The sequence below is a fragment of the Pristiophorus japonicus genome, chromosome 2, assembly GCF_044704955.1.
Source record: "Pristiophorus japonicus isolate sPriJap1 chromosome 2, sPriJap1.hap1, whole genome shotgun sequence".
NCBI classification, from domain to species: Eukaryota; Metazoa; Chordata; class Chondrichthyes; family Pristiophoridae; genus Pristiophorus; species Pristiophorus japonicus.
In genome coordinates, this window is record NC_091978.1 from 63,272,200 (window position 1) to 63,294,324 (window position 22,125).

Genomic DNA, 22,125 nt, shown 5'->3' on the forward strand with positions numbered 1-22,125 from the left:
AAGAATGGCAGTTATGTCTAGAATTCACCAACAACTGCATTAAGTGTTTGATAACAAAGGCACAACCTGGATCATTTGTGCCATTCTAGATTGACTTATTGCCTGGGCAATTATAAGCAATATTTAATGGCCAAAGGTAGCTAGACAAGATGTCAACTGTCCAAAAACATTTGGGAACTTAAGTGTATATGTATTAAAGATTAATTTTATTAATTTTAAAGATACATGCTAATCAAAGCAAGGTACAATCAGGTTGGCACTGCTACATTAACTTTATGATAAATGAGATTACTGCCCACATACTTTTGTGATTCACTGGTCTACTAGTTTTCCTATTCACTTTTAATTAAGCAGTGATGGATGTGAACATACACTGTCAAAGCTAAGGAAGGTTGGCTGGATGACTGAGGGAAGAGTTCAAAGGTTGATTCTGCCAACCTTTCAAGTCAATTGTCAAACTTAACAAGAATAAAGCTCATTATTGCTGTTCAATCTAATCTCTAAAGTTGTTGTGTGTCTGGTAGAGTTTTTTTTGTTATATTTCATAAGCAACGCACTGTTTATATGGTCCTCTTCACACTCCCTGTGGCTAAATCCAGTATATCATATGACAGAACCCACAATCAAGCCCCACTGTACTTCGTTCACAACTGCAGGTTTCCTTTACACAGATCAGTTTTCAGTATACACATGAAGTTCAGTTCAACTATAGCAGTAACATATGTGTGGGAGTACTGTACGGTATAATTGAGGATAAGCTGCTTGATTGAAGGATAAGACTGGGTCAATTACCCAGTACTGTACAAAATCTGCATCTATTATTGTCATTAGGTTTTTAAGCACACACAAAGGTGATGTGTGTATTCAAATATAGAACATAAGTATTTTGAATTGATGCAATTGCATCTTAATATTTCAGTGTCTTGTATAATGTCAGGGAGAGCTTGGCAGCATAAAACAGCTGTGGTGGCTCAATGTATCAATGCAGCTGAATTTTAATTTTTTTTTAAATGAATGAGATTTTTACACTGAAATTGATATATTTTATTTCCTGCGTTGTGGCTTTAGATGTTAGACAGCTTACTATCTTTTAGGTCAATTGAGAGCATCTTCAATTAAACAACTTGGCTTTCAACTCAAAATTGTAGACACTAAGTAATCACAACATATGTATGTACAACATATAAATCTTCACAAAATACGATTGAAGTTGTGTGTCCCAGGTTTAGTACATTTTGTACAAACAAGTACCATCCCAAAGATACATTTATTTGGACCTCCTCGGCTTCTATCTCCCAATACCATTTCAAATGGATTTGCTAATGAATTTGGGATATTAAATTATCAAACCAACCTTTACAAAAATATCCAGGTTCTTACAGCAGCTGCCAACATTGTTTTTACGGGCTACAAAGTATGATTAATAAGGTTTTCAAATAAATTGTAAACAGTATATTGCTTTTAAATAAATTAGTCTTTCTCCAAAAAGTTAATATGCCAGTCAAGTATTTTGTGCCTTTTTAAATCAAGTTCATGAAAGCCATCAAAGGGGATATTTATAAGATGCAGTATTAAATTTGAACTCCAAATCCAAGGATGCAAACCTGTAAAAATAAACCATTGCAACCAGACCCTAGTTTAAGAGCAAGGATTATATAAAACAGATTTACCACCAATAGCATTACTGTGCCAATGAAATGTGGTGCACATGCACACATACAGATAACAAACATCCAAGACACAAACAAACCTGAATTAAAGTTTACACATTTCTAGCCCAACATTTTATGAAATGTTTAGTGAGAAAGATATCAGCAGTGGATTCCACAATCCTGTGCTCCTAGTAGGGAGGATACTCGCAGGGAGCATATTTTTGTAAAGAATGATTTTTACATCCATTAAAATAAATGGATGGTAAATCAGGAGCTGCACACTCACTATTCCCATATGCGCACTCCTAGGAACACCGCCTTCCATTAATTAAATTTTCTAGTGCTTGGCTTTTCAATTTTTTTTAACGTGGATTTGAAACTAATAAAATTAAAAAGTGTAAATTCACAAAATTCAGTGTTTCTGAAATGGGAACATTTTGTACCTTCAAGTAAAAAAGCTGATTTTGGAACATGATGCCTCAATTTACAATTGCACCCAGAAAACTGGAAGTGTACAGCAAATGCTAGTTGGACCAAATTTTGATCTTTGACCACATTCAATACTTTAGCTTGCCACTAAAGGCTAACAGTAAATTGGAAAGAATGTACCAAACCTCATGATTTCTCCATGCATAATTGTCAACTTTTTCAAAAAAAGTTACAAAAAATAAATTAACATCCTTGTTTTCTAAGTTACACTCTTCCTTGCTTACTAATGTAAGGCACAGTTAGGGCAGAACAAATTAGGTCACGTTTTAGTTTTTTGAATCCTACCAACTCAAAAGAATGGATTATGCTTTCTTCCCCTCTCTCTACAATGTTTGATGACCATTGCTTCCCATAACATTAGTCAGACAACCCAATTGTAATCTGTTTTGGGCACCAGATGACATTTGTGCACTTCTTAGTATTTTATCATGCCAGAATTCAAGATTTCATTTTGCTGCTACTGCAATTTGAAGTGCAATTTCCTGCTACAAAATCTGATGATCCAGCATATTCTGAAGAAACTAATGCTTACTGTAGCAAGACAGCATAAGCCAGGGAGACAAGTAAGTCTTTAAAACAAATTCTAACCACATTTTATATTACTTATGTTCAACAAACCGAAATTTAGTTTGTTTTAGCTTTTACATCTGACCTTCCATCAGATTCTCAACAAAAATATAATCAACTGCACAAATTAAGTCTTAATCTGTATTAACTTTGCAAAAACAAAGATTTCAAGATTTTATAATATGCAATAACCTAAATATTCAGCAATTTCAGAGGATTTGTATTCTGTATATATAATAGGTCACAATAACAGTAGGCCTGATAGTGAGCAATAAGGTCGTAATCTAATCCCAGGTGATTCAGATGATGTTACAAACAATTAAGGCAAAACTCAAAATATTTAGAATCTCTTGAACCCTGACATTAGATTAGAGCCTTTTAACTTCCTACCAGTTTTTATTTAAAGTGTTTAATTCATGATGCCTGCCACTGCACATTGTCAGCAATATCAGACAATGCTCCAAAAAAGATTATTGCAGATCTTGTGCCCAAGAAAACCATTTAGTGATCTCCAACCATCCAATTTTCTCCCCTCCACTCCTAATTATTAATTCATGCAGTTCCATGAATGCTGAAAACCATCCAGTGTTCTGCCAAGTGGCCACTGTAGAAAAGATATTGCTGCCATAGAAAATATGCAAAGCAAAATGACTAGGATGATACAAGGGTTGAAAGGATACAGTTATGATGAAAGACTTGAAAAACTAAGACCATATTCAGTATAGTAGAACAAGGTTAAGAGGATCTAATAGAACTGCCCAAAGTTTTAAGAGTAAATAGTAAAACATTAGTTACACTAACAGATGAATCAATAATAAGAGCATAAAATAGTAATAAATACATAAAGAGGGATGTTATATGTAAGTTTTTCACACTAAAGGTTATTAGAATTCGGAATACATTACCGTGCAGTTATTGAAGCAGAGTCAATTAAGACCGACTTGAAGAGGAGGATAAAGGTCAACAGGTACAAGGAAAGAGGAAGGGGCTGGATCTGATATGGAGCTCAAACTTGCAGACAATACAGCTCTGTCGTGTGCTGAATTTTCTATGATTCGATATGCCAGCCCATACGGTGAATGTTAGCAGGCTACTTGAGCGAAGCTCAATCCTATCCTTACAATGCCACACATGTACTTTCCAGCTACGGTCATTTCGGAGCAGGAACTCTGGCTGGTTTCTTTTACCTTCCCTACCTTCCCAAGGTCAATTGCAGCACTCAACACTACCCCAGCTGAGATCATCTAACTCAGTACAGATCAAGAACTTTTCTGGGATATCAAACCAGGCAATGCTTTTATCAAGTGCGCTATTCAGAATTTCAATTGATTTTTTTTTTGGCCAGCAATGATTACTACAATTTGCATTTCGATAGCACTTCTTACAGACAGAAGCACTTTATAGTTTACTGAACAAAAGAAAGTGAACACCAAACAGGAGAGAAAGAGGAAGAACAGTGACTGTTGGGTTAAAGCATGGTTGGAGGGAAATGTTTTAGGAGACTTTCGAAAGTAGCAAGGGAAATGACAAGACCTTTAAGAGAGATAGGTCTGATAGAGCAGTCATTCATGATGGAGCAAAGAAACTGGGAAACTAGAAGTGAGGTAGTGTTTGACAAGCACAGGGTATGGGTGGAGATCACAGAAGTAATATGGGGCAAAGAATTTGAAAGATCTTGAAATGCAATTCACTGGGGGTTAGGAGCTAGCGGAGGTCTGAATATGCTGTAGTTTGTGGAAGGTGGAAGTAAGGCTGCCAGCAAAGGGAGCTTGGAGAAATCAAATCTCAAGGTGGTAAAGGCGTGGATTAAAATTTCGGCAGCAAATGAGAAGATGGTGCAGTGAGTAATGTTTCGAAGGTAGAATAAAGCAGTCTTGATATTAGATTGGATACAAGAACATAAGAATTAGGAGCAGGAGTCGGCCATATGGCCCTTTGAGCCTGCTCCACCATTCAGTAAGATCAAGGCTGATCTCTGACCTCAATTCCAGTTTTCCACCCGATCCTCATATCCCTTGATTCCCCAAGAGTCCAAAAATCTATCCATCTCAGCCTTGAATACACTGATTCAGCATCTAGTCCTTTGGGGTAGAGAATTCCAAAAATTCACAACCCTCTGAGTGAAGAAATTCCTCCTCATCTCAGTCTAATCTCTGAGATGATGCCCCCTAGCTCTAGGGGTCAAAATTGTCTCCTCTTTAAGGTCCATTTCCGCCTTTTAGAGGACGGTAAAGCTTTTCCGACCGGGGGCAGGTGGATGGGCCAACCCCTCACAGGTTCTCCCCCACCCCACCCAGTGTGCCTGCATCAACCCCTTTCCACCCTGTAAGCAAAAAATATTCTGTTTTTCTATTGCCACCTTATTGGCCACTCACTTAACCTGTTTATATCCCTTTGCAGGCTCTTTGTGCCCTCTTCACAGCTTACTTTCCCACCTAGCTTTGTATCGTCAGCAAACTTGGATACATTGCACTCGGTCCCTTCATCCAAGTCATTAATATAGATTGTAAATAGCTGATCCTTGCGGCACCCCATTAATTACAGGCTGCCAAATGGAAAATTAGCCATTTATCCCTACTCTCTGTTTTCTGTCCGTTAACCAATCTTCTATCCCTGCTAATATATTTCCCCTAACCTCATGAACCCTTATCTTACGTAGCAACCTTTTATGTGGCACCTTATCAAATGCCTTTTGGAAATCCAGATATACTACATCCACTGGTTTCCCTTTATCTTCCCTGCTAGTTATATCCTCAAAAAACTCTAATAACTTTATTAAACACGATTTTTATTTCATAATCATGTTGACTCTGTGTAATCATACTATTATTTAAGTGCCCTATTACCACTTCCTTAATAATGGATTCCAGCATTTTCCAGATGACTGATGTCAGGCTAACTGGCCTGTAGTTCCATTTTCCCGCCTTTCTTGAATAGCGGGGTTACATTTGCTACCTTCCAATCCGCTAGGACCGTCGTAGAAAATAGAAGCAGAGCTAAGGGTTGATGAAGTAGGCTGAAGTTCCGCAACTCTGGGTATAGGCTGAGGTTGATGGCTTTGGTTTTGTTGACATTAAGCTGGAGGAAATTACAGACCATCCAGCAGGCATGTAGAGCTGACTGCCATCACCATAATTGTGAAGAATTTATGAACTATGCTGGACGATTGGAGCCAGTTGATAATTCAGACCAACTCAGAGCTGATTTCATGAATGCCAAGTGTTTATTGAGGGAACACAGGGGATTAATGGGGCTTAGGACTCAGTCAAGATGACGACATCCAGACTTCATCTCAAGCGAAGATTGGGAGTGACTGTGCAGGGAGGTTGGAGGCAGTCAGAGGAACAGTGGGAGCAGAACAGATGGCTTCAATTGTCTCAGGTTGTACCAGACTGTTCACAACCTCGGCCCCAAGCTAAACTTCCAATCCCATATCGATTCCATCACAAAGACTATCACCTCTGTAACATACCTCGACTGCCCATGTGTTGATGAAACTCTCCTCTAGACATTATTATTCCAATGCTCTCTTGGCTGGCCTCCCATCCTCCACATCCAAAATTCTGTTGCCCCATCCTAACTTGCACCCAAGTCTCACTTGAACATCACACGTGTACGCTGACCTACATTGGCTCCCAATCCACTACAGCCTTGATTCTAAAATTGTCATCCTTGTGTTCAAAACATAGCCTCGCTTCTCCCTATCTCTGTAATCTCCTCCAGCCATACAACCCTCCGAGAACTCTGCATTACCCCCCTCCTTTCACCCCACCATTAGCGATTGTGCTTTCAGCTGTCTAGGCCCCAAGCTCTGGAATTCCTTCCTGAAACCTCTCTGCCTCTCCACTTCTCTCTCCTTATTTAAAATCCTCCATAAAACCTACACCTTTAACCAAGTTTTTAGTCACCCCTCTGATATCTCCTTTTTTGGCTCGTTGTGAATTTTTGTCTGATTATGCTTCTGTGAAGATCCTTTGGATGTATTCCTATTAAAGCCACTACATAAATGCAAGATGTTGTTGTTTTGGTGATGTTCGTTGGGGGAGGAATATTGACTGGGTATCCACAAGAACTACAAAAACTTCCTGCTTTTTTGCAAGTAAGTGGTATCGCTAACGCTCACCCGAGTTATCAGAATGGACAGATGCTTAAAGTTTCAACTGAAAGACAATACCTCTGACAATGTAGCACTCCTTCCAGCTGGAATATTAGACTGCATTATGTAATCAAGTCCTAGAGTGGGGCATAATTTCAAAACCTTCTGCCTTAGAGTGCCACCAGCTGAACGTGTTTAATAATGGGTGCTTTTATATTTAATGGTTCTGTTGTACTACGAAGTTTTACTTTTTTTAAAATTCATTGTCAAGATGTGGGTTTTACTGGAAAGGCCAACATTTATTGCCATCCCTTACTGCCCTGAGAAACATAGAAAGGTGGTATTCTTCCATACAATAGAGTGGCTTGCTAGGGCAGAGGGTAGGTAAAGAGTTAACCACGTTGGTGTTGGACTTGGGTCACATATAGGCCAGACCTGATAAGGAGGATGGGATTATTCCCCCGAAAGGACATTAGTGAACTAGTTGGGTTTTTATGACAATGTAACAGGTTCATGATCACTTTTAATAATATTTTCAGGTTTTTAAAAAATGATTTCAAATTCTCAAACTGCAATGGCAGGATTTGAACTCTCATTCACCGGATTAGTAGTCCAAAACACAACCACTACACTACCATACCCTACTCTGGAGTTGGCTGTTGTGTCATATGACACTAAAGTAGCAACTTTCTGATTTTATGAACATTTCAGAAGTTTGAGAGCACACAATACATTTAAATGGATAGTTGCAAAATTATACACAGTACAGGAACAAATTTCCAATCTGCACTACGGGCGAGCTAGGCTCCCTGCCAGGCGCACAAAACCAGAAAATTATCCCAGAAAATTCCAGTGTCCCATTCGAAGGTCCGTAACGTAGTTATGTTACTGTTACAAGAGGACACTACCTCAGGTCGGGAGGATAAAAGAGCAGCGTGCGGGCCCCTGGAACATCGTGGTACCGCCTCGACCTGCGAGAGGACACCACCGCAGGTCGGGATGATAACAGAGCATACCACTGCAGCTTCCAGTGCGAGCTGCTACAAGTGTGTGACGACTTTGAAGTGGCTGACTGGGTGACGTCATCAAAACACAGGTCGCCGTTTGGAGCGTGGGCAGGAACATCAGCGGGGCCCAGGTACAGCGGAGGAGCGGGAAGGTCGGGGCGGATGAGCGATGAGATATCGTGGCGGAGGTGTGGCGAAAGTTTTTGTGGCGGAGGAACGGTGAGAGACCATTGCAGAGGTACGGCGAATGTTTGTGGCGGAGGAGCAGCGAGATATCATGCCAGAGGTGCGGCAAATGAGGCTACGGGGCTGAGAAGAGCCGAGGGCCCAGGGGCAGCGCGGGCCAGCTCACACTGCAATGTGTGCGCGCAGTAGGTCCATGTAGCAGAGCATGTCTCCAGTCGTCCTGATTAACCCTTACTACTGGATAAAGGCTTAGCTCTGTCAAGCCCGTGTGGTGGCTGATGTGCAACGGTCACCACACGTTAAAAAAAATCAACACGCAGGCATCTTCCACCCCTTCAATTGGAGTTCAGGACTGGAATATCGAGCCCTTCATTGAAACATCTGTGAACTCATGTGAAAGCATCCTCGCTTGAGGGACCGCCTATGATGATGATGATGATGATGATGATGATATGTTACTGGACTAAGAATCCAGTTCATGAGTTTAAATCTCACCGTGGCAGTTTGAGAATTTTAATTTAGTTTTAAAAATCTGGAAACCAAAATCTGGTTTCAGTAAATGAGTATGAAGCTGTCGGATTGTCTTAAAAATCCAACTGTCAGGGAAGGAAACCTGCCATTCTTGTTTGACCTATATGTGACTCCAGCCCCACATCCACGTGGTTGTTTCGTACCTGTCTTTTGAGGTGGTCCAACAAGCCACACAGTTGGCCCAACACTACCAGGGAGACTATAGATGGGCAATGAATGCTGGGATTGGTTGCTGTTTTGATCTCTTACCCCTATTTTCATTTCAAACAGGTCTTCTGCAACATTACGCATAATTTGGCACCCAGTTCAAAACTAACAACCACAATGGGTCGAGAACTTTTACAAAAGAACCATACCTTTTCCAGAACTGATAAATCACACCATGCACAAAAAAAGGGCAACAAAAGGTACACATCAGACATTTATTTACCGCTGTAATACTCAGGAATGTAGAGTGTTGCACAGTGAGAGACTTAAACGATGATCCAAATGAGGCAGTTTTATTGGAACCTGATCAGAACTTCAGCAAGATTCAGGGCATTGAGTCAAAATGTTTTGGAACAATTTCTGCACAGAATTGAAGACAGGAATCAGGCAGAAATCCAATTTATCATGTAAAAGTCATCAAGAAAAACCTTTTCAACACACACACAAAGTAGCATTTCACAAACTGGACCATAAACAAAATGGACACAGTGCTTTTTAAAATTCAGGATTTATATTTTTGATTTATAAAGGAAAGGCAAGTAGTTATTTTTTTTTAAGTTAAATGATATACATTTTGAAATCTAGAGACGATGTTGGCCACTGTTTCAATCCAAACTGGCTGTGTCGGTCTTCAAGTAATTTGATATCATGACATGCACTTGTCTGTATCTCAGTGGACAAGGGTGTGCCTTTGGAATCAGCTACAGCACAGTCTAGCTGTTATTAAAGTATTTACCATTTTCTCAGAATGTGCACGGTACTGAGGTTATCAAATCTCTTGGGTGTGAAAAGAGCATCAGGAGCAACAGCAAGCAGCCTGGCAGCAAGAGCACGATGAAGAGGGATACAGATAAAGAGGTACGAGTTGTGGGTTCCAATTATCAATTCATTTCATTTGTTTTTAAAAACACGAGCAGCATTTATTAAAGCTGCCTATAGCTTTTGTTCCATTTGTGTTTATTCCCCATGTCACCTGAACAGAATACCTCATACAGGGAGGAATATATTTCCGTGGGCGCTAACTAGCTCCTGGTATATCATCGAAGTGACCATTTTTTATGTGTGAGAATGAGGCTGGGCTACTTGGCTATTGTTGCTGCACTGAGGCAAATTATTGGATTCTGACTGCTACTCCAGCTGGGAGCAGTACTTACACTTTCTGACCAGGAACTGACACATTGATATTTTCAAAAAATAGGATTATCAATTGGAAAACTTTTGCGGCATCCCATTTAAAACTGAAATAAAAAGCAGTCACATCAGCTAGCAAGTTAGTTTGCAGGTGCAGCAGGTAATCAGGAAGACGAATGGAATGTTGACCTTCATTGCGAGAGGGATGGAGTACAAAAGCAGGGAGGTCCTGCTGCAACTGTGCAGGGTATTGGTGAGGCCGCATCTGGAGTACTGCGTGCGGTTTTGGTCACCTTACTTAAGGAAGGATATACTAGCCTTGGAGGTTAGGTGAGTGGGCAATTGCATGGCAGATGCAGTATAATGTGGATAAATGTGAGGTTATCCACTTTGGTGGCAAAATCACGAAAGCAGAATATTATCTGAATGACGTAGATTAGGAAATGGGGAGGTGCAACGAGACTTGGGTGTCATGGTACATCAGTCACTGAAAGTTGGCATGCAGGTACAGCAGGTGGTGAAGGCAAATGGTATGTTGGCCTTCATAGCGAGGGGATTTTGAGTATAGGAGCAGGGAGGTCTTACTGCAGTTGTACAGGCCTTGGTGAGGCCACAGCTGGAATATGGTGTTCAGTTTTGGTCTCCTAATCTGAGAAAGGACATTCTTGCTATTGAGTGCAGCGAACGTTCACCAGACTGATTCCAGGAATGGCAGCACTGACATGTGAGGAGAGACTGGATCGACTGGGCCTGTATTCACTGGAGTTTCGAAGGATGAGAGGGCATCTCATAGAAACATTTTAAATTCTGACGGGACTGGACAGGTTAGATGCAATAACAATGATCCCGATGTTGGGGAAGTCCAGAACCAGAGGACACAATCTAAGGATAAGGGGTAAGCCATTTAGGTCTGAGACGAGGAGAAACTTCTTCACTCAGAGAGTTGATAACCTGTGGAATTCTCTACCGCAGAAAGTTGTTGATGCCAGCTCATTGGATATATTCAAAAGGGAGTTAAGATATGGCCCTTACAGCTAAAGGGATCAAGGGATATGGGGAGAAAGCAGGAAAGGGGTACTGGGGTGAATGATCAGCCATGATCTTATTGAATGGTGGTGCAGGTTCGAAGGGCCGGATGGCCTACTACTGCACCTATTTTCTATGTTTCTATGACCCACTTCAGCACCGAACAATATTTCGAGGTGGCAGTTGTGGGCTCCTTCCTGGTAACAGAAATACCATCAGGAGCCACGAGAAATTACCCGCAACCCAGAAAAATAGGTCAGAATTGTGGAGGAGTTGGGGGGAGGAGGGGGCCAGAAACTCCAGCCTGCCTGAACGCCACCACAAAGAGGAGGTTCCTGGCCCAGGTTTCAGTCAGGGCGCTGATGTTCATCATTGTAGCTCGGAGATCTTTCCAGATGTTGCATTTTTGCAATAAATAATGGCAAATGACTTTCGTTTTTTGTCGGGGAAAGAAAGGAGAGAAATCAGGACTCTCAATTATTCAAAGCTCTGCCAATCTCAGGATATGAGGAACAGCAGATTTCAGTTGAGATGATGGCCTGGCATCTCCGCTTGCTTTCCACTTGGATATCAGCACAATCTGGGCAGAATCGCCTAAAATAGGGCGTAAGATTACGGAATTTAAATCGTAAGTGACTTATGCGTATAACCATTTATGCTGGGGTTCCGCCATCATCTACGCTGGTTCAAAAGTCCATTTGGCCCGAAGCAGTCCATGCCCAATAAATTGCCCACGCCCCCAGGTCAGCCAGGCACGTTTCCGCCGATTGTGCCCATTCTGGAATGTTCCAACATATCGCGGCCAAAATTTTGGTCACACAGGCACCTGTGTTCACAGTAATGACCTGCAGCTGCAGTAACCAGTCAATTGAAGCCTCACTCAGGTCTGCTTCTCACACTAATGCTACAATTACTTTAAATTCCGTTGAAATTTAGTTCAAATTCAGTGAATTCAGCTACCCGTACACAAGACCTGTTGCCAGCAGTCAATTAAAACCACTGATTAGCCTGTTTCTTCAGCTGCAGCAATTACTTGAACAATAGTTTAATTCTGTAACTGGTTCCAGTCAATAATCGATTCCAATCGATAACCCTGTTGCATTGTGCTGATCCATGGGAGATTTTGCATCCTAGTTTACGCAAATGAGTTTGAGCTGAAACTTGGGCGTACCTTCATCTCAGCAAAACCGGTACAATTTCCAACGCATTTTCCCGATTGCACCGAGCGGAAACTTCAGACCGTTATCATTATCATCAGCTTACAACTTCCAGAGAGTAAAACGGTTGTTTGCTAATTTTATTTTGTAACTCTTGTATGCACAAAGTTGCTCAGTCAATGGCTGAAATATGGTATTGTGTAATATTTATCAAATAGCTGCCCTAATCTAAGTAAGTGGTTTTGAGTAGTTTTGCACTTAAAAAACTTAATGGCATAAAATCTAAATGCACAGTATTCTTTCTTAAACTCTTAAGATCTATTAAACAGCAAAACCCAATTTGAAGTCCTCCTGCAATGACCCAGTGATCATTTCCAACAAGTTATATTAGAACCAAGATAGGATCTTGATTTTTTTTGAATAATAGTTTTGATGAAGTTTCTGAACTATAAGTAATTGGAGAATGGGGAAAGAAAAGTTGATGGAATGACAGTAACTGTGCAGCATGCTCACTTAAAGGATAACATCAACAGAGGCCTGGTAGCAGGTCACCGAGCTGCCTTCCTGGCCAAGGATGTAGCATGCAGCATGAAGGCTAAATACAGCACAAATGACATTGGAACGTGGTGGGGGAGTTCCGAACAAGGGGGCATAGCCTTAAAATTAACAGCTAGGCCCTTGAGGGGTCATGATGTCAGGGCTCACTTCTTTACACAATGGGTAGTGGAAATCTGGAACTCTCCCCAAAAAGCTGTTGAGGCTAGGTCAATTGAAAATGTCAGGTTTGTGTTAGGTATTAAGGGTTATGGAACCAAGGCAGGTAAATGTAATTACGATCAGCCGTGATCTAATTAAATGGCAGAACAGACTTGAGGGGCTGAATGGCTTATTCCTGTGTTCCTATTAGGAAACCAACCATCTATAAACACCATCAATAAAGCATGAAGAGAATACAGTAAGAACTGAACTCACCAACATTGTCAAGTATTTGCAACCAGATCTTTTGCTAAACTACCAAAATTGCATCGAATGCTGAAGTTTTGCTGTAAATTATTCCTCCCTTATGTTGCGATATAGTTCTCTGAATGCGAGCCACCCTCCAGTATCTTAGCCAATTGGCCATTCTTCATACATCAGCTAAGTCAGAACTAAAGTCTCTCATACCAGGGATGAGGGACTTCAGTTATGTAGAGACATCAGAGAAGCTGGGATTGTTCTCCTTAGAGCAGAGAAGGTTAAGTGGAGACCAAACAGAAGTGTTCAAAATTATATGGGGTTTTGGTAGAGCAAGTGGGGAAACATAGAAACGGTTTCCTCTGCCAAGTACGTCGGTAACCCACAGAGTGCTATGATAACAAAAGCAAAATACTGCAGATGCTGGAATCTGAAATAAAAACAGAAAATGCTGGAAATCTCAGCGGGTCAGGCAGCATCTGTGGAGAGAAACAGAGTTAACTTTTCAGGTCGATGACCTTTTGTCAGAACTGGCAAAAGTTCAAAATTAACAGATTCTTAAGGGAGTGCAAGGGGCACTGAAAGGGGGAGGGGAGGAAAGAACAAAAGGGAAGATCTGTGATAGGGTGGAAGGCAGCAGAGATCTGAGACACAAAAAGGATGATGGGTCAAATTGAGATGGTAATGGCACAAGTTAGAAAACTAAAGATGAATCCAGATAGGGTGTGAATGGCAGAATAATTATCAGCTGCCATGGGAAAGAGAAAAAACAAGGGGGAGGGTTAAAAAAAGGGAGAAAAGGGGGCAGAGGTTATGGTCTGAAATTGTTGAATTCGATGTCGAGTCCAGAAGGCTGTAAAGTGCCTAAACAAAAGATGAGGTGCTGTTCCGAGCTTTTGTTGAGCTATGATATCTGGAACCCTACCTGAAAGGGTGGCAGAATCAGATTCCAGAGGATCTTTCAAAAGGCAATTGGACATGTATTTGAAGAGAAGTAATATGCACGATTACAGGGAAAAGGCCAGGGTGTGGGACTAAATTGACCAGATCTTTCAAAGAACCAACACAGGTATGACAAGCCGAATGTCCCCCTTCTTTTCTGTAAACATAGAAACATAGAAAATAGGTGCAGGAGTAGGGCATTCGGCCCTTCGAGCCTGCACCGCCATTCAATGAGTTCATGGCTGAACATGCAACTTCAGTACCCCATTCCTACTTTCTCGCCATACCCCTTGATCCCCCTAGTAGTAAGGACTACATCTAACTCCTTTTTGAATATATTTAGTGAATTGGCCTCAACAACTTTCTGTGGTAGAGAATTTCACAGGTTCACCACTCTCTGGGTGAAGAAATTTCTCCTCATCTCGGTCCTAAATGGCTTACCCCTTATCCTTAGAAAGATCCTATGATGCTAATTGAGAGGAGTGAAGAATTGGCATGCATAAACTTTCTCACAGTTGTCACTGAATAGTGATTAGGAACAGGAATTTGGACTGATTTCGTCCCTTTCCAATCCAATGACACAAAAGACCTAAATATTAGCTAACATTGGCTGCAAATTAAACTAGGCACCTTCCTTGTTGTATAGTTTGGTATCACACCAGGCATCAGGCGAGCAGTTTCAATTTATTTGAAAACATCATCATGTCGAATGAAAACATAACACGGCACAGGTGACGGAGCTTTTAATACAACTTTTTTTTCCAAAATCACAGATACTCTGAAAAACCATTTAGTTACACAGACATTAACAAATGCAATCTTCTCAGCAGTAGACAGAGAAAGTTCTAATCACCTTGCAACAACTACTACGCAGTACCTTTCAGTGCTCGTCGACATAGAACCGTGTTCAGCTAACTGAAGCTGCAGCTCCCGTAAGACTAAAATTATACAGACATCTGAAACTATTTAAAACTACACCACTCCCACACAAAATCTTCCATTTTCACTCAGCAAGGTTAGTCATTTTCTTCTACTATCAAGATTTCTTTTAAAGAAATTTAACTCACAAACATTCACAATTAAATGCATCAGCATGCTTCCAAGTTTCTTTTAAGTTATAAAATCACAATGTCATGATTTATCCAATCACCCATAAAAATGGCAAGCAATTTCTTTTCAGGGCTTCAAGTGAGTGGCACCCCGACAAACATCACACAGCTGTATTTAAGTGGCACGATAACCACTGTACAACTGTGAAAGAATTTTCAGGGAGATTTTAAAGGAAGCATTCAATGCATAAAAAATTCAATCTGGGAGCCATTTGGGGCATATCCCTAAACCAGATGTGAAATCTTTTGTGATCAACATCAGTGTTGACCAATGATACACACCCACCACTTTCCCAAGTCGCTTTTCTCCTGGGCTCACTAAACACGCTGGAGCCAAAAGGTTCGTCCCAACAGATTGGCTGCTGCAGCTTGTTGATACACTGCACCACCAGCAGGCAGCAACTTTGTTCAATGGCAAAGTCAAGCAGTTATCGTTCAGCTGCAATAGATGTCAGATACAAAAGATTCTTACAACAGCTTCCCACCCCTCCGATTTCACCGCCACCCCCCCCCCTGCCGCCACCTTCCTTTTCTCTTCTCTCCTGAAGGCTCATGCTGCAGAATGGTTCCATGGACACTGTGAGCTCTGTTACCTCACCCAAGCTGTCCGTCATGTTAAGCCTAAAAAGTAAGTGTCAGCAGGTTATTTGACAAAGGGGGCATCACACCAAAGTCCTACCTTGACCTCGGCACACACGCATTTTTGTTCAATGGACAGCTATATTTCCTCTCCCTAACCCGAAGGCCCTGGAGCCCATTGAAACATCGGAATTCGCACTTTGGGATGTTTTCCTCCATTAAAGAATGCTGTATAAATGCCAGATGTTGTTGTCATAAGAATTAAGAACATAAGAATTTGGAACAGGAGTAGGCCATCTAGCCCCTCGAGCCTGCTCCACCATTCAACAAGATCATGGCTGATCCGGCCGTGGGCTCAGCTCCACTTACCCGCCCGCTCCCCATAACCCTTAATTCCCTTATTGGTTAAAAATCTATTTATCTGTGATTTGAATACATTCAATGAGCTAGCCTCAGCTGCTTCCCTGGGCAGAGAATTCCACAGATTCACAACCCTCTGGGAGAAGAAATTCCTTCTCAACTAGGTTTTAAATTGGCTCCCCCGTATTTTGAGGCTGTGCCCCCTAGTTCTAGTCTCCCCTACCAGTGGAAAAAACCTCTCTGCCTCTATCTTGTCTATCCCTTTCATTATTTTAAATGTTTCTATAAGATCACCCCTCATCCTTCTGAACTCCAACGAGTAAAGACCCAGTCTACTCAATCTATCGTCATAAGGTAACCCCCTCATCTCCGGAATCAGCCTAGTGAATCGTCTCTGTATCCCCTCCAAAGCTAATATATCCTTCCTTAAGTAAGGTGACCAAAACTGCGCGCAGTACTCCAGGTGCGGCCTCACCAATACCCAGCTGAAATCCGATACCTCAGCACAGGTCAGGAATTGATTCCAGAATATTCCTGATCCGTAGGGCCTCGCATCAGACTGGACAGTGCGTTTTTCAAAAATCACAGACTCTGCAGCCATGGTTTTAACTCCAGGCAGGGGGTTGAGGTGAGCAGTAAACCATCTGGCACCCCGACAACGTGCGGTTCGAATGCTGGCTGTAAATTTACCACCTAAAGACTTAGCTGGCCAGCGGACGAGAGCAGGATTTTGAGGCTGCCGCCAGGGGCCCAGGAGCGTCAGTAGGGAATCGCGGTCACCGGGCAGGGAGGCCCAAGATTTGCTTGCAGAGCCCAGAGGAACAAATCAACTTCTCATGATAACATAAGAATTAGGAGCAGGAGTAGGCCATCCGGCCCCTTGAGCCTGCTCCGCCATTCAATAAGATCACGGCTGATCTTCTACCTCAACTCCATCATTTGCCTGCATTATCCCCATATCCCTTGATTCCTTTAATATCCAAAAATCTATCGATCTCTGACTTGAATATACTCAAAGACTGAGGGCTGGAAATTCACGAAAAACCGCTATCACCGGTTTGCCACCAAAAAACCCGCTATGACTCCACTATGATTTCGAGGCAGAAGATTCAGGAAAAATGGGAAAAAAATCCACCCAGCGGGAAAAATCAGCGTTGCACAAAGATTCGCAGTGGAAACCACAAATTTTATGCAACATTTCTCTGCAGCCGATACCACTGAGAGTTGGGCCTGAGGCCGGCGGGCGGGGAGCAAAAAATATATTTCCAAAAACAAACAAACAAAACAACAAAAAAAAATTTGCAAAACATTCACAAGACCCTTTTCTCGTGAATCGCAGCAAAAAGAATTTAAAAATAAATATTAACTTGCCTTTTTTGCAGGTCTTCATACCTACCGCCATTTCCAAGGGCTGCACGACATGTTTTTCCTCTGTGTTTTTTTTTACTCTATCTACAGGTCATCGCTGTGGCCAAACTCGGGCGAAAATGCTTTTTCCACTCTGAAACGCCGACGGTCCGCTCCCCAGCGGTATTTCAAAAATACCGGCGGAAGACTTCAGGGAATTTTCCACCGCACCATTTTCCACCCAAGTCGACGAAATACCGCCAAAAAACGCGGTGGAAGGTCGATGAATTTCCAGCCCTGAGCCTCCACAGCTCTCTGGGGTAGAGAATTCCAGAAATTCACCACCCTCATCTCAGTCCTAAATGGCCGACACCTTATTCTGAGACTGTGACCCCTGGTTCCAGACTCCCCAGTCAGGGGAAACAACCTCCCTGTCAAACCCTGTAAGAATTTTGTATGTTTCTCCTGAGCTACAAGGAAACCAAAATCTTATAAAATAAAATAACTTGGTTTTCTTGGACTCATCTGACCCGGGTTCCAGTTGCTGCCAAGGTTGGCCTGGCAGGGAAGCGACGCCAGCTTCACCACTGAAGCCTCGGGTAAAAATTACAAATCAGGAAAACGTAGTTGGAACCAAATTTGCATATTTAAAGCAGGACCTCATTATTTTTAACTGGTGTGCAGGACCCCCAGCCGGGAGACAGATTAAAATTATATTCTGCGAGAAGGTAGTGGTAAGAAGGAGGGGTAAGTCGCAGTCCCAATCTTAACTGCCCACTGCCTGGTTTCCCCTTGTGGGCAGATTTAAAATCACACCCCTTTCTTTTTAAAAAAAAATATAGCTACATTTCTCACTAAAATAGTTTGGGACTGACTTTCAGATTCTGAATGCTGGCTTTATTAACTAGGGATGAGGAAAGGGTCTGGCTTTGATGTGTCTATTTATAATTTACACGTCTTCTTCATTTTATAGAGTTTTCAAATTGCCTTAACAATTTATCAATAGTGTAATTGCTACAGTCGAGTCGTCATTTTTTCCCCCCAAAGGGTTACATCACTGTTGCAGGAAGGGCAATAGTCATCTCACACAGTGCAACTGATTGAATGTGATGCCATGGTCTATAATTTCACTTCAAAGAGAAAGTTACTGTTATTTGGGGATTCCCCCAATTCAGGTTTGCAGCAAGCTGTGTGTTCTCTGAAGTTGCGTTCTTAAGATATCATCCTTTGTTTCATGTACCTTGCTAAGTTGTATTAATATAATAAAATAGACGTTATATACAGGAAGTTGCCAAATAAACAACGTTTATTTCACAAATGATAGACAATGCATAATCAGAAGTGATGTAATCTATTTCATGAGTTGAAAGACCAGATAAAGTGCTGTCCTGTGCAGCAAAATCTAAAAATGCTGAACTGAATGCATTTCTATTTTGACAATTTATGGTTTTCAACTTGGAATACATTGTGAAAAAAATTAAAATAAGCTTACCTTTTTAAGCAGTGGCCATTTGGCCTGCCAATTTTTCTTTATCTTACACAGGGGAAAAAGGTATGAAAGTAGTCCTCACACAAGAATGGCTATGGTTGCAGCCAATACTAGCTGGTGTTGAGTACACAGCTATTTTGGTTTTTGTTGCTCCCCTCCAAATGCCAATGACTCACAGAAAAGTAGGTCCTATCCAGATGTTATCTCAGACACAAAGAAAAAGATCCCTACTCTATGTAGGTGAGGCATCATATGAAGTTACTAACCACATATATTGCATTAAAAAAAAGAGAAAATATCCCAAAGGAAAAATGTTAAAAAAAAATCAGATGTAAAAATGGACTTTTCCTCCAACATTTTCATTCAGTAACAATCTTCTATTTAGATAGGCATTACTGTCAGGTATTCAGTTAGCAAGAAGTAAAAACCTAACTTACCCCAAGAATAAATGTTTATTAAGAAGGAGGCTCCCCCACAATGGCTCAACATGTTTATCCAGTGACTAGCTGAACCTTATAGAGCAGGTCAATCTCAGATTCGATCCTCAGTCTATACTGAGTCAAAGGATCTCTGCTAGAATGGCGGAAGAAACGCTGCAATTCACCTTAGCTGTCCCCAATTACGGAAGAGAAAATAAAATGACTGGTCTGCGTTCTTGATCCTGATCGTTATCACGTGTGGGCATGACTGGGTTTGGCTGTGATCCATATTGTCAGAAAACCTGCTGACATTCATTGCCAAGGCTCATGCAATAAGCTATGCCCATTGGAGTAAGTTGACAGACCTGGCACCTGTGAATTGTAAGACGTGAACTGCCAAAGAAAAAATACAGATCACAACAAGGCAATGGGAAGTTTCAGGTTTATTCCATTCATTATCCTAAGTTCACCTAATTCTGTGAAGTTGTCCTCCTCCAAAAGTATCATTGTTCAATTAGCTATATAGTACATGTAACTGGATTTATTTGCATCAACTATTATCTTTTATTTTCATGCATGTTTTTCTAAAAAAAAATAAAGGCACTGTCGCACTTCATGCTCCTCCCATCCAGCACAAGGACATCAGCACTACTGCAAATGCATGCAGGAGCATTTCCTGCACCAACAGTAGAGATTTACATTATACTCTCAAATTCCAATGAAAATACAGTGTAATATGAGCATTATAACTAGAACATAGGAATCAGACTTGAATTTGTAAACAATCTCTTCCTATATTTGTGCTCTGGTGTGGGAGGGTAAAAGAGCCCCAAGTTTTGGTGAAATGCACATCATAAACTATATATCTATTTAAAAAATGAATAACACTACAGCTCAGTATCCAATAATTATATTTTTTTCAGTCTTTATACAGGGGCAAAAGGCTTTATACTCATGTATTAAAGTTTCTTGCCCACATTATTAATTCTGCAGATAATTCAACTTCTCCATGCACTGGGGTAACTTTGAAGCTGAAGGCGATGGGGGGCGGGGGGGGGGGTGGCGGAAAGAATAACATAATCTACATTAAAAGGACTGTATGGAAATGAGGAAACGCCACATCCTTCTAGTCTCTCTTCAGCCCCTTCTTCCATCTCTCCCACCCAACCCAATGAGTTCATCAAGACTAGCTTCTGCTCTTAGCCCTTTAGGTTTTGGCTCTGATTCCTGGAAGGAAGAACAGTGTACACAAACCAGCTCATTTCTAAATTTCATCTGTGTTTTACCAGTAACCTTAGGATAGAAAGGCTATCTTTCATATAGCTATACAGGGACAGGGGAGGTAGAAAAACAACTGGGAAACTCGCTTCACATTTGCAAAGTTACACTTCAAGGTCAAACACAAGCACACCGCTATAGTACATACCTATGAGTCGAGAATTCATGAATGAGGAAGAGGAAAGGTTGTCATGTGATCCAAGATCCCTGTTGGTCACTTGCTCAAAGTGCACTCCATCACTGTAGTTCTACAAGACAAAAAAATAAATACAAGTATGATTCAACATCTTGACAGTTGCCGACCAAGTGTACAGGATGAGTAAGCATTATTTTTTTTTTAATTTACTGCACAAGATAAAAGTTCTCGGAGTTGGGGTTAATATATTAATATAAGGGAATTAAGGGTTACGGGGAGCAGGCGGGTAAGTGGAGCTGAGTCCACGGCCAGATCAGCCATGATCTTATTAAATGGCGGAGCAGGCTCGAGGGGCTAGATGGCCTACTCCTGTTCCTAATTCTTATGTTCTTATATTAGCATGGATAGAGAATTGGCTAACTAACAGAAAACAGAGAGTTGGGATAAATGGTTCATCCTCTGGTTGGCAATCAGTAACTAGTGGGGTGCCGCAGGGATCAGTGCTGGGACTCCAACAATTTACAATCTATATTAACGACTTGGAAGAAGGGACTGAGTGTAACGTAGACAAGTTTGTTGACGATACAAAGGTGGGAGGAAAAACAATGTGTGAGGAGGACACAAAAAATCTGTAAAAGGACATAGACAGGCTAACTGATTGGGCAAAAATTTGGCAGATGGAGTATAATGTTGGAAAGTGTGAGGTCATGAACTTTGGCAGAAAAAAATCAAAGAGCAAGTTATTATTTAAATGGTGAAAGATTGCAAAGTGCTGCAGTACAGCGGGATCTGGGGGTACTTGTGCATGAAACACAAAAGGATAGAATGCAGGTACAGCAAGTGATCAGGAAGGCCAATGGAATCTTGGCCTTTATTGCAAAGGGAATGGAGTATAAAAGCAGGGAAGTCTTGCTACAGCTATATAGTGTATTGGTAAGGCCATACCTGGAATACTGCGTGCAGTTTTGGTTTCCATATTTATGAAAGAATATACTTGCTTTGGAGACAGTTCAGAGAAAGTTCACGAGGTTGATTCCGGAGATGAGGGGGTTGACTTATCAGGAAAGGTTGAGTAGGTTGGGCCTCTACTCAGTGGAATTCAGAAGAATGAGAGGTGATCTTATCGAAACGTATAATATTATGAGGGGCTTGACAAGGTGGATGCAGAGAGGATGTTTCCACTGATGAGGGAGACTAGAACTAGGGGGCATGATCTTAGAATAATGGGCCACCCATTTAAAACTGAGATGACAAGAAATTTCTTCTCTCAAAGGGTTGTAAATCTGTGGAATTCGCTGCCTCAGAGAGCTGTGGAAGCTGGGACATTGAATAAATTTAAGACAGAAATAGACAGTTTCTTAAACGATAAGGAGTAAGGGGTAATGGGGAGCGGGCAGGGAAGTGGAGCTGAGTCCATGATCAGCCATGATCTTATTGAATGGCAGAGCATGCTCGAGGGGCCG

The 22,125-nt window shown here is 41.4% G+C and overlaps 1 protein-coding gene across 12 annotated transcripts in view; it reads right to left on the bottom strand.

The window, feature by feature from the left end:
• The window catches only part of LOC139238943 (transcription factor 4-like), a 652,736-nt gene that overhangs the window by 445,974 nt on the left and 184,637 nt on the right, over nucleotides 1–22,125 (bottom strand). For all 12 annotated transcript variants that reach the window (XM_070867526.1, XM_070867515.1, XM_070867541.1 and 9 more), the window contains one exon: nucleotides 20,675–20,774. In XM_070867526.1, the coding sequence (XP_070723627.1) occupies nucleotides 20,675–20,774 (100 nt within the window). The remainder of the gene's footprint in view (nucleotides 1–20,674; nucleotides 20,775–22,125) is intronic.